Source organism: Pongo pygmaeus, chromosome 15 (genome assembly GCF_028885625.2).
Source record: "Pongo pygmaeus isolate AG05252 chromosome 15, NHGRI_mPonPyg2-v2.0_pri, whole genome shotgun sequence".
NCBI classification, from domain to species: Eukaryota; Metazoa; Chordata; class Mammalia; order Primates; family Hominidae; genus Pongo; species Pongo pygmaeus.
The window spans coordinates 19,660,351-19,672,855 of record NC_072388.2 but is presented as its reverse complement, the minus strand read 5'-3'; the positions used below and the strand labels follow the sequence as shown (position 1 = coordinate 19,672,855).

Genomic DNA, 12,505 nt, shown 5'->3' with positions numbered 1-12,505 from the left:
AATATGAATGTAACTTACTACTGCATAAACTAGAGCACTCACCAAGGGATCCTTCCCTTGTATAAAAAGCTTCCTCCAAAAGTAAATTCCATCTTCCATACATGGAACCACAGGATACTGGAGGCGTAAATAAGCAGGAGGAAGGGGAAAAGAAGAAAGAGAGAGAGAGAAAATAGTTTATCCTTCTCTTTAGCAATCAATGGTTCGGAAAATAATGGGGTTCAGTCTCAGAGCCCTATGCTACATATTCTAAACAAGCTTAAAATTAGAGGGTAAGCAAATATACACTCAGGAAGTTCTAGAACTTCTCAAGCCCACCTGTACTCCACTGGTTGTCTTCTGAATTTTGGCACAGTTAAGGAGGCCTCATAGTCACTGTGTCTCTCACAGCGCAGAAGTAAGAGGCAGAGTCTTTCATCTGGAGCTCCTGTAGAAGGAGGTAACCGTAACTATCAGAGCGACTAAGGAATGAAGAAAAATGACCTCTCTCCTCCAAACCATCCAGAGTACTGTAAGAAAGAAATGTGGGTGCTCCGCCATCATGTTGCTGGTACCAGGACAGCCCATAAAATCCAGATGTCTGGTATGTGCAGTTTATCTGGACAATGGCTCCTTCCACAGCTGTCACTTCAGAGGGCTGCTCAAGGCTTTGTCCTGCAGTGCCTATGACAAGATACATGATTGTTACTAGGGCAGCACTCCCAGAAGCTCCATCATTATTAAAAATGATGTTTCCTCCAAAAACTATTGAAATAATTTTTTAAATGATGCTTCCATGTGGTCACAAAAGAACTGCCATTGATGGGAAAATTTCTTAGACTGAAATAAAGTGTTGCAGTAACAGCAGCAGCAGTAGTAACAGGAGGACAATTAGCACCACATTAGGAAAATGCATATTCAGGAAATACTCTCATTACAAATGTCAAAATTTGCAATAATTTAGCTGAAAGGAAATTGTTTTGAAAATTCCTAGCAGCATTCGCTATTAGATTGAGACTTACCTCCCATCTTCATGGAAACATAAAGAAGGAAAGCTCCCCACATCTGCTGCAGGATACCACGAGCCAGGCACTGCATCCCCGGTTCCTGAGCCACTGGAGTCTGCAGAAGGTAGACACTTCATGTGGGTGAGGGAAGGAAGCTCGGTCTGGATGCAACACCCAGTAGAAATACAAGGGGAGGAGCTTCTTTCTTGAAGGGATGAGTTTAAGCTTCCTTCCACTGGAGCAGCTATGGTTTCCCTTACAGGAGTATCTTTACATGAACATTTTCTACTGATAAATCCACAGGTTTTAAGCTGGGCACAGTGGCTTATGCCTGTAATCCCAGCTACTCAAGAGGCTGAGGTAGAAGAATCCCTTGAGGCCAGGAACTGGAGACCTGCCTAAGCAACATAGTGAGGTCCCTATCTCCAAAAAACAATCCACACATTTTAATCCAAGTGATTGTGGTGAACGTCGAACATGCAAAAAACAGAGAAAACAAATGGGAACATACGGCAAAGTCAAAACCAGTCAATCTGACCATACTAACAGTTTCCTTTCTCATGACACAACAAAATGAAATCCAGGATCAATTAGAGATGCAGTGTGTGTGCATATACCAAATATTGTTTATTTGTATGTCATCTATATTTTGAAAGCTAGAAAGAGAAGGAAATTTACCTACCATTTAAGTGTGCTTACAACAGCTAATATAGAAATAATCTTCAATATATTCAAAAGTTGCAGAGTGATGAGTATTGAATGACATTTTTATCATAAACTTATGTACATATGCATAGAGTTTTAAAAGTGTGAGGATATACTCAATAAACTACTAACATTGGTTATGTTAGGGGTTACGGTGGAAAAGTTGAGTAAGTTAATTTTTTTTTTGTACATCTCTATATTGGTTAATGTTAAAATAGACATGTTTGATTATGTAATTTTTTTAAAAACTTAAGGAAAGAAGAGAGGTATAACAGGAAAAAAGAGCTGCGAGCAGTGGCTCACACCTATAATCCCACCATTTTGGGAGGCCAAGGCAGGCAGATCACTTGAGGTCAGGAGTTTGAGATCAGCCTGGTCAACATGGTAAGACCCCATCTCTACTAAAAATACAAAAATTAGCCAGGCGTGGTGGCATACGCCTGCAATCCCAGCTACTCAGGAGGCTGAGGCAGGAGAATCACTTGAACCCAGGAGGCAGAGGTTGCAGTGAGCCGAGATCAGGCCACTGCACTCCAGCCTGGGCCACAGAGTGAGACTCCATTTCAAAAAAAAAATAATAATAAAGGAAGAAAGATCTGAGAAAAAAGGAGGAAAACAGAGAGGAAAAAATGAAAACTTCAACAATATGTTAAACTATTTATCAAGATGTCTCAGAAAGAAATTTCTTATGTCTAAGAAATTTTTTCATACCTATTTTTCATACCTATTGGCCTCTCATTAATACTATTTAATATCAAAGGTGGCTACAATTAAAGAAAGACCTATAATAACAAGTGTTGGCAAGAATGTGGAGAAGTTAGAAACTTCATACATTGCTGGTGGAAATTTAAAATGGTGCAACCACTTGGAAAACAGTTTGGTAGGTCCTCAAAACATTAAACATAGATTTACCATGCGACCCAGGAATTCTAGGTATCTATCCAAAAGAAATAAAAACATATGTTCACACAAAAACTTGTACATAAATGCTAATAGCAGCATTATTCCTACTAGCCAAAAAGTGTAAACAACTGAAATGTCCCATCACCTGATAAACTGATAAAATATGGTATATCCATAAAATGGAATATTATTCAGCCATTACAAGGAATGAAGTATTAACTACATGCTACAACATGGATGGCCCTTGAAAACATTTTGCTATGTGAAAGAAGCCAGACTCAAAAGGTCATGCATTGTATGATTCCATTTGTGTGAAATGTTCAGAATAGGTAAATCCATACAGATAAAAAGTTAATTAACCGTTGCCAGGAATTGGGGGCTGGGAGAGCCAGGGTAAGTACAGGGAGGGGCTACTAATGCGTATGGGATTTCTTTTTGAAGTGATAAAAATGTTCAGGAATTAGCTAGTAATCAATTCACAACTTTGCAAATATACTAAAAATTCCTAAGTAATATACCTTAAAAGAATAAATTGTATGTTATGTGAACCAATGTTCATAGATATTGGAGAATCTCACTCTGCTTGAAATCAATGTACTATATTTTTTAAAAAGGTATTTACTGAGTCCTGCCATGAGCACAGTTCAGCTTTTGTAACCTGCTGTCTGACTGGTATTTTAAATCTTTGCTGCTCCTTTTTGCCACAGAGTCAAAATCATCTTCCCACAAAGAAAGCTATGGAATCAAGAATGTTAAAATTGGCCAGGACTAGGAACAGTGGCTCACGCCTATAATCCCAGCACTTTCAGAGGCTGAGACAGGAGGAGCACTTGAGCCCAGGAGCTGGAGACCAGCCTGGCCAACATAAGGAGACCCCATCTCTACAAAAAATAAAAATAAAAAACTAGCCAGGCATGGTGGTATGCACCTGTGGTCCCAGCTACAAAGGAGGCTGAGGTGGGAGGATCACCTGAGCCCAAAAGGTCAAGGCTGCAGTAAGCCATGATTGCACCACTTTGGGAGGCTGAGGCAAGAAGATCACTTGAACCCTGGGCAACATAAGGAGATCAGCCTGGGCAACATAGAAAAAACCTTTGTCTCTATAAAAATTTAAAAATTATCCAGGCATGTTGGCAGGCACCTGTAGTTTCAGCTATTCAAGAGGCAGAGAAGGAAGGATCACTTGAGCCCAGGAGTTCCAGGCTGCAGTGAACTATAATCATGCCACTGTACTCCAATCTGGGCGACAAAGCAAGACCCTGTCTCAAAAAAAAAAAACTGACGCTACTGTTGCACCATGGGAAAAAAAGTGTTAAAACTACTGCTGGGTTCATGCTGACTTAAGTTTCTCCTTGATTTTCGTAAGTATATACTGTAACTTGTATGTGCTGAATTCAGTCTCTTGTACAACAGCAGACTTTTGCGTAACAGTAGGTGGATTGAGAATATGGAGGAGAGGGGGTATTGCCTGCCTCCTCACCTTAAACAGCATTATTTGTGCATTTCGCCCATGTTTCATAAAAATTAGTAGAAAATGAGAAACTTAAATTTTTAGTGCCAGGGATGAAAAAATTGAAATAAACTGCATGCAACTAGGATAAAGATAGAAATAAGCTTGCTGTAAGCAAAAAAATTTCAAAGGCAATTTATATTCTTATGAACCCACTGAAAGCATTATTTTCTATTTACTGCACATAGTAGGCTCATAGCACCTGGATATAATAAATATAATGCTGCCATCTTGTGACACCACATATCATTGCCATTTTATACACACAACCCCAAGGATTAAAATGTTCTTTCCCTATCAAAAATATAAAAAAGAGCTCAAGGTGGGCCTTAAAGCCAGGCTGGAGAGTTTGGACTTAGTCCTTAGGGCAGTGAGAAGGCACTGAAGAATCCAGACCAGAGAACTTCAGAAAAATGGCAGATAGGAGACAGGACTAACTTGCAGCTCCCACTTGGACGCACAGAGCAGCGTATGGAGACTCACATCATAAACTTCTGCTCCCAGGACTACCACAAAAACATACGAGGAAAGCCGAGATAATCCACAGACCTTTTGGAGGAAGTGGATTGCTGCTGCAGGCCCCTGAAGACAGCTGAAAAACTGTGAGTGCCCAAAGTGTGAAAGTGTGAAAGAAGAATCATCTGCCCCCAAACACACACCCTCACTGGGGAATCTGAAGGCCCAAATCACAGGAGAAGAATTTGACCTCACATACAGCTGAGACCAATTTAGAGAGCTGAGCAAAATACAGGGGTAGAAGAAGAGGTGGGAAGAGCCCTTTGGGTACCCTCAGTCCCCAGAGAAGCCATTTCTAACTTTGTCTCACAGGAGCTTTGGGAAGGGCTGCCAGAAGAACTAGGAAAAGACCATGGCGAGAAGAAAACTTCCAGCTGAACCTTGTAACAATTTCCACCAAACACAAAGTTTCCTGGACAGAACCTAGGGGAGGGGGTGAATCGGAGCGCAGACACAGCACAGAAGCCATGGCAGGCAGGGGTGCAAAACCTGAAAGCCCTGCTTGCTTTCTCAGCCAGGAGGCTGGTAGCCCCGGGCAAGTTCTCAGCTCTGCTCACCCACTGCCTGGAAATAAACTCAGTGTTGTTGGGAGTGGGAAAGGAGGGTCATGACAGGAGTGAGACCAGCCTTTTGGGCTGCATGGGAGCTGGGTGAGACCTGTAACTGCCGACTTCCCCCACTTCCCTGGAGACCCTCATGACACAGCAGAGGGAGCCATGATCCCCCTGGAAACATAACTCCGTTGGCCTGAGAACCACACCTCCATCCCCCACAGCAGTGGCAGCAAGCCCCACCCAAGGAGAGTCTGAGCTCAGACACGCCTAGCCCTGCCCCTGCCTGATGGTCTTTCTCTACCTGCCTAGGCACGGATGGGCAGAATGGGTAGAATCAATATTCTGAAAATGATCATACTGCCAAAAGCAGTCTACACATTCAATGCAATTTCCATCAAAATATCATAGGAAAAACAATCCTAAAATTCATATGGAACCAAAAACAATTCCATATAGCCAAAGCAATACTAAGCAAAAACAACAAATCTGGAGGCATCGCATTACCCAACTTCAAACTGTACTGTAAGGCCACAGTTACCAAAACAAAACAGCATGGTACTGGTATAAAAATAAGCACGTAGACCAATGGAACAGAAGAGAGAACCCAGAAATAAACCCAAATATTTACAGCCAACTGATCTTCCACAAAGCAACCAAAATCATAAAGCGGGGAAAGGACACCATATTCAACAAATGGTTCTGGGATAATTGGCTGGCCACATGTAGAAGAATGAAACTGGATCCTCATCTCTCACGTTATACAAAAATCAACTCAAGATGGATCAAAGACTTAAGTCTAATACCTGAAGCCATAAAGATTCTAAAAGATAACATCAGAAAAACTCTTCTAGACATTGGCTTAGGCAAAGAATTTATGACCAAGAACCCAAAAGCAAATGCATCAAAAACAAAGATAAATAGATGGAACTTAATTAAACCAAAAAGCTTCTGCACAGCAAAAGAAATAACCAGAAGAGTAAATGGACAACCTACAGAGTGGGAGAAAATATTCACAATCAATACGTCTGACAAAATACTAATATCCAGGATCTACAAGGAACTCAAACAAATCAGCAAGAAAAAGAAACAAACAATCCCATCAGAAAGTGGGCTAAGGCCGGACGCAGTGGCTCACTTTAGGAGGCCAAGGCGGGTGGATCACCTGAGGTCAGGAGTTCAAGACCAGCCTGGCCAACATGGCAAAACGCAGTCTCTACTAAAAAATACAAAAATTAGGTTGGGCGCGGTGACTCATGCCTGTAATCCCAGCACTTTGGGGAGCCAAGGCAGGCAGATCACCTGAGGTCGGGAGTTCGAGACCAGCCTGACCAACATGGAGAAATCCCATCTCTACTAAAAATACAAAAAATTAGCAAAGTGTGGTGGCACATGCCTGTAATCCCAGCTACTCGGGAGGCTGGGGCAGGAGAATCACTTGAACCCAGGAGGTGGAGGTTGCGGTGAGCCAAGATCATGCCATTGCACTCTAGCCTGCGCAACAAGAGTGAAATTCTGTCTCAAAAAAAAAAAATACAAAAATTAGCTGGGTGCAGTGGCAGTCACCTGTAATCCCAGCTATTCAGGAGGCTGAGGCAGGAGAATTGCTTGAACCCAGAGGCAGAGGTTGCAGTGAGACGACATTGCACCACTGCACGCCAGCCTGAGAGACAGAGCAAGACACCGTCTCAAAAAAAAAAGAAAAAAACAAGTGGGCTAAGGACATGAATAGACAATTCTCAAAAGAAGATATACAAATGGCCAACAAACACATGAAAAAATGCTCAACATCACTAATGATCAGGGAAATGCAAATCAAAACCACAATGCGATACCACCTTACTCCTGCAAGAATGGCCATAATAAAAAAACAAAAAATAATAGAGGTTGGGATGGATGTGATGAAAAGGGAACATTTTTACACAGCTATTGGGAATGCAAACTAGTACAACCACTACGGAAAACAGTGTGGAGATTCCTTAAAGAACTAAAAGTAGAACTACCATTTGATCCAGCAATCCCACTACTGGGTATCTACCCAGAGGAAAATAAGTCACTATATGAAAAAAATACTTGCACACACATGTTTATAGCAGCACAATTTGCAATTGCAAAATAGGAAACCAACCCAAATGCCCACCAATCAAGGAGTAGATAAAGAAATTGTGATATTGATATATATATTGATATATATACACACACACACACACACACACACACACCATGGAATACCACTCAGCCATAAAAACAAATGAAATAATGGCATTCACAGCAACCTGGATGGAGTTGGAGACCACTGTTCTAAGTGAGGTAACTCAGGAATGGAAAACCAAACATCGTATGTTCTCACTCATATGTGGGAGCTAAACTATGAGGATCCAAAGGCATAAGAATGATACAATGGACTTCGGGGGCTCAGGGGAATAGGCTGGGAGGGTGATGAGGGATAAAAGACTACAAATTAGTTACAGTGTACACTGCTTGGGTGATGGGTGCACCAAAATCTCAGAAATTACCAAAATCATGTAAACAAACATCACCTGTCCCCCCAAAACCAATTGAAATAATAAATATAAAAAATTATAATCAAGGCCAGGGACAGTGGCTCACGCCTCTAATCCCAGCAGTTTGGGAGGCCAAGGCAGGCAGATCACCTGAGGTCAGGAGTTCAAGACCAGCCTGTTCAACATGGTGAAACCCCGTCTCAAGTAAAACTACAAAAATTAGCTGGGTGTGGTGGCACATGCCTGTAACCCCAGCTACTCGGAAGGCTGAGGCAGGAGAATCCCTTGAACCTGGGAGATTGGGCCACTGCACTCCAGCCTGGACGACAGAGTGAAACTACATCTCAAAAAAAAAGAAAAAAGAAATCCTTCTTATTCTTATCTCTTACCACTATTTATATGAGCCCCCTTCCTTGGGTGTGCTTCCAGTGATTAGCACTTGCTAATTCTTCTTGAGGGGTTGGAGGAACCTGTTTGTCAAGTCACATGTACCTGAGTCTCACTGGGAGGCTCTAGTCAGTGCCAGTGGAGAGAGAAACATCTTGGATGTCTGTGGACAGACAAAACACACAGTGATTCAAATATATGAGCTTCAAATTGGGAGCCACCGGGACAAATGCTCAAAATTGCAGGGGTAGATTTGTAATCACGCTGCTTCTCATCTAGACCACTTGATTCTGCATTAGCCTAAATTAATAGTAGTAGGGCTTTATTTGTTTAACAATGGTTACTCTTATTTTGAACAACTTTTGGGAAAAAACCTGGTTTTGGATATAGGAACAGAGCCTTATAAGGAATTTTGCTACCTACTCTAGATTTACATATCAATTGTAGAATGAGACAACTAAAAAGGACTATATGGTTTTTAAGCTTTGTTTTGATTCTAAATTTTTTTTTTTTTTTTTTGAGACAAAGAGTCTCACTCTGTCATCCAGGCTGGAGTGCAGTGGCCCAATCTCGGCTCACTGCAACCTCTGCTCCCACGTTCAAGTGATTCTCCTGCCTCAGCTTCCCGAGTAGCTGGGACTACAGGTGCCCACCTCCATGCCCGGCTAATTTTTGTATTTTTTTAGTAGAGACAGGGTTTCACCAATGTTGGCCAGGCTGGTCTCCAACTCCTGACCTCAAGCGATCCACCCACCTCGGCCTCCCAAAGTGCTGGGATTACAGGCGTGAGCCACTGCACCCGGCCAGGGATCTTATACTAGCAGAGTATCAGTGTTGTTCACCATAGTCTATCTCTATTCCAAACTACCTTTTAAACAGATACATGAGTGATCAATGTACAATTTCAACTTGGCTGTGACATTCTCCTACTTAAGGTCTTCAGTGGCTCCCCAGCCCCTACAAAGTAAGGACAGATTATTATTCCATCATATAAAATTCCAACTATGTATCACTTAAATCCACTTAACCTATACTGCAGATACTCTGAATTACAGCCTGGTGTGAATGGCCTTTCCCCATTCACACAGGGCGGCTTCAAGCACCCCGCCTTTTACTCCCTTTTTCCTCTGCTAAAGTGTCCCTCCATGTCTACTTATCTTTCAAGAGGAGCACAGGGCTACCCACTTGGTGAAATTTTTCTAGTCTCTGCCTCTAATTCCACTAAAACCATCAGCAAACATAACTTCACTCTTCTTTGTGGTCCCACTCTAACCTGTAGTTAATATATTCTTCCCACTATAATATAAACTTATTGAAGATGAGGTAGGACTAAACCATTTTTTCCCCAAATAAATACCTGTGTGTATATGTATAGTCACCGATGATCTTGAAAACAAAAGTTTTATGAAAGTGGAAGACGAGGAAAATCCTACTGCACTAAATTTAAGAGATAAAGTCAAGACAGTGAATATTAAGTAATATTTGAAGGATTTTGGCATAGAAGGAATCATGGAAATAGAAAAGATGTGGATAAAATGTATAAGATATATTATGAGTAATATACAATTTTTTATGTGAGGTTTTGCTCTCCCAAAAGAGATAGTGGTGATGCTAGAATGGGAAATGAGAATAAATATTAGATGAGGGAGAAAGGAACAGCCTGGATTCAGAGAGGGGGAAAAGTATGCTTCCAGGAACAATGTGGGGGTGGTGAGAAGGCAGGCCTCCAAACTCAGCTCTGTTGGAAGAGGGTTACACTTACCTGAGCTAAACCAAAGAGCCAGGTCACTGAGGAGCTGTGGCAATGGCAGCCCAGGCTGTGGTGGCTGTGGGAAAACAGCATGGCCATGGCAGTGAGGGGAGAAAGACATCCTGCCTACATTTGAACAATAAGAGATCATGACTGGGTTGATGGAGGGAACTTGCCCGTGGCACTGAGGCAGAGATGGCAAAAAACCTTCTGGACCACCAGTGACATCATGCGGCCAAAGATCACCAGACTTCTCTACTAAAAAGAAGTTGCTGGATTTTCCCTTCTAGAGAATGTTACAATTACACTGACCTCTAGAAATGAATAAGCCAGCCCAGGACTTCCACTCCTGCCTGAGGGGAGCGGAGCCGGAGACGAGACCAGAGGTCGAACTCGGGTTCTGACAAGATGGCTGGGCTGCCCGGCAGAATCATCAAGGACACCCAGCGTTTGCTGGCAGAACGAGTTCCTGGCATCCAAGCAGAAACACGTGAGAGCAACACCCGTTACTTTCATGTGGTCATTGCTGGCCCTTAGGATTCCCTCTTTGAGGGAGGGACTGTTAAACTTGAACAATTCCTTCCAGAAGAATATGCAATGGCAGCCCCTAAAGTACGTTTCATGACCAAAATTTATCATCCTAATGTAGACAAGTTGGGAAGAATATGTTTAGATATTTTGAAAGATAAGTGGTCCCCAGCACTGCAGATCCGACAGTTCTGCTATCGATCCAGGCCTTGTTAAGTGCTCCCAATCCAGATGATCCATTAGCAAATGATGTAGTGGAGCAGTGGAAGACCAACGAAGCCCGAGCCATAGAAACAGCTAGAGCAGCAACTAGGCTATATGCCATGAATAATATTTAAATTGATCTGATCACCAAGTGTGCATCGCTTCTCCTGTTCTGCCAAGACTTCCTTATTTTTGTTTGCATTTAATGGAGACAGTCTTAGAAACATTACAGAATTTTTAAAAAGCCCAGACATCTTCAGCCTTAGGTGATTAAAAGCAAAAAAAAAAGGTAATGGATAAGCCCCAGGGTCCTTGAATTTATCACATAAAAAAGGTAGTGGTGGCAGGCCGGGCGCGGTGGCTCACGCCTGTAATCCCAGCACTTTGGGAGGTCGAGGCGGGTGGATCACCTGAGGTCAGGAGTTCAACACGGTGCCTGGCCAACATGGTGAAACCCTGTCTCTACTAAAAATACAAAAATTAGCTGGGTGTGGTGGTGCATGCCTGTAGTCCCAGCTACTCGGGAGGCTGAGGCAAGAGAATCGCTTGAACCCGGGAGGCAGAGGTGCAGTGAGCCGAGATCGCACCACTGCACTCAAGCCTGGGTGACAGGGCGAGACTCCACCTCAAAAAAAAAAAAAAAAAGAAAAAGGTAGTGGTGGCAATAAGAATATTTTCACAATAGCTACATGGAGACTCCTGAAATTTAACTCAAATATTCAAAGCTGCCACTTTATTTTATATCACAAGGTGAAGTGAGACATACCAGCTCCTTATATTCCTCCCAGCTATAGGAAGAATCAGTCTTACATCCCTCTGTCCTTTAATACCTCTGCAAAGAAGCAATACTTTTATATATCTTGATGTGCTCTTCTATTCGCAAGTCTATGAATAGCACCTTATTCCTAGCCACTTAAAGCATCAATATGCTGGGAAGGGGGAAAAGGGAGGAAGTGTGGCAAAGATTAAGATAGCAATGTTGCAGTAGAAATAAGCAAGATAAAAAGAATCATTATTCAGCTTCCCATAGCCAAAATAGGTTTTCATGTCTGCAGCAAGCCAATCAGCTTGAAAGGCAGGACTTGTCATGAAAGAAACAAGTTTTCTAAATTAATTTATCTCCCTCTGTAATACATCAAGCCAGGCTTGGTAGACTTGGTCAAAGAATTTATATGTTGAAGGCTCTACATAGAATTAAGTGAAAGCAGGAAAACCTCGCCCCTGCAAATTTGGGAGGATCATGAAGGGAAACAGAGGTAAACCAAGGAGGTTAGATGCCAGGGTTCTTTTTTTTTTCCTTGACTTGAAACCAACCCTTAAGATAAATGGGAGCTTATGGAGTATAAGAAAACCTAAGGTCACCAAAGATAGTAGCATGTTTCTGCAGGCATGACACAGACAGGCTGCAGATCTGTAGAACAATTCTGGCTCATTGTATAAGGGGACATGACTATACGAATCCAGTTTTCCAGTGCCTGGAAATAAGGAAATCAAAGGTGCCTGTATGTTTTGCCAGGGAAGATAGAGAAGCATGCAGAACAATAGTGCAACAGCACAAGGCTAGAATCAAAGCAAAGTTGCTACAGCATGCAATGACTTCCAGGAAGAACAGGAGCTAGAGATTCCAGCAATGAGTATGCTGTTAAATGTTTAAAAACTCTCTATCAGAAAAAAAAAAAAAACCCTGGTAGGTAGTATTTGCCCATTTTTATGGTGTAAATAATCCCACTATAGTCCATTTCAAGTTCCAACATGACACCACTACTTATGAGTTTAGTAAGAGATATGTAGTAGCACACTATTTTATGGTATTTCTACCATAAAGATATGATAGATGTGAACGATCTCATAGATATTAGTAAAACACAGTGAAATAATTAGGAAATGATGAGTTTTTAGTATTGTATTGTTTTGATATAATTTATTTAATTGAAAATGTCTATTAAGTACAAATTTATATA

At 41.9% G+C, this 12,505-nt stretch overlaps 1 pseudogene and 1 gene segment (V, D, J or C); one reads left to right on the top strand and one right to left on the bottom strand.

Moving 5' to 3' along the window:
• Positions 1 to 355: 355 nt before the first annotated feature.
• On the bottom strand, positions 356 to 1,095 carry LOC129013218 (T cell receptor alpha variable 1-1-like). The segment is given in 2 exon segments: positions 356 to 663; positions 1,002 to 1,095. Coding segments are annotated over 2 exon segments (384 nt in total).
• Positions 1,096 to 10,220: 9,125 nt separating this feature from the next.
• Positions 10,221 to 10,678, top strand: LOC129012941 (ubiquitin-conjugating enzyme E2 N-like; annotated as a pseudogene).
• The last annotated feature ends 1,827 nt before the right edge of the window (positions 10,679 to 12,505 follow it).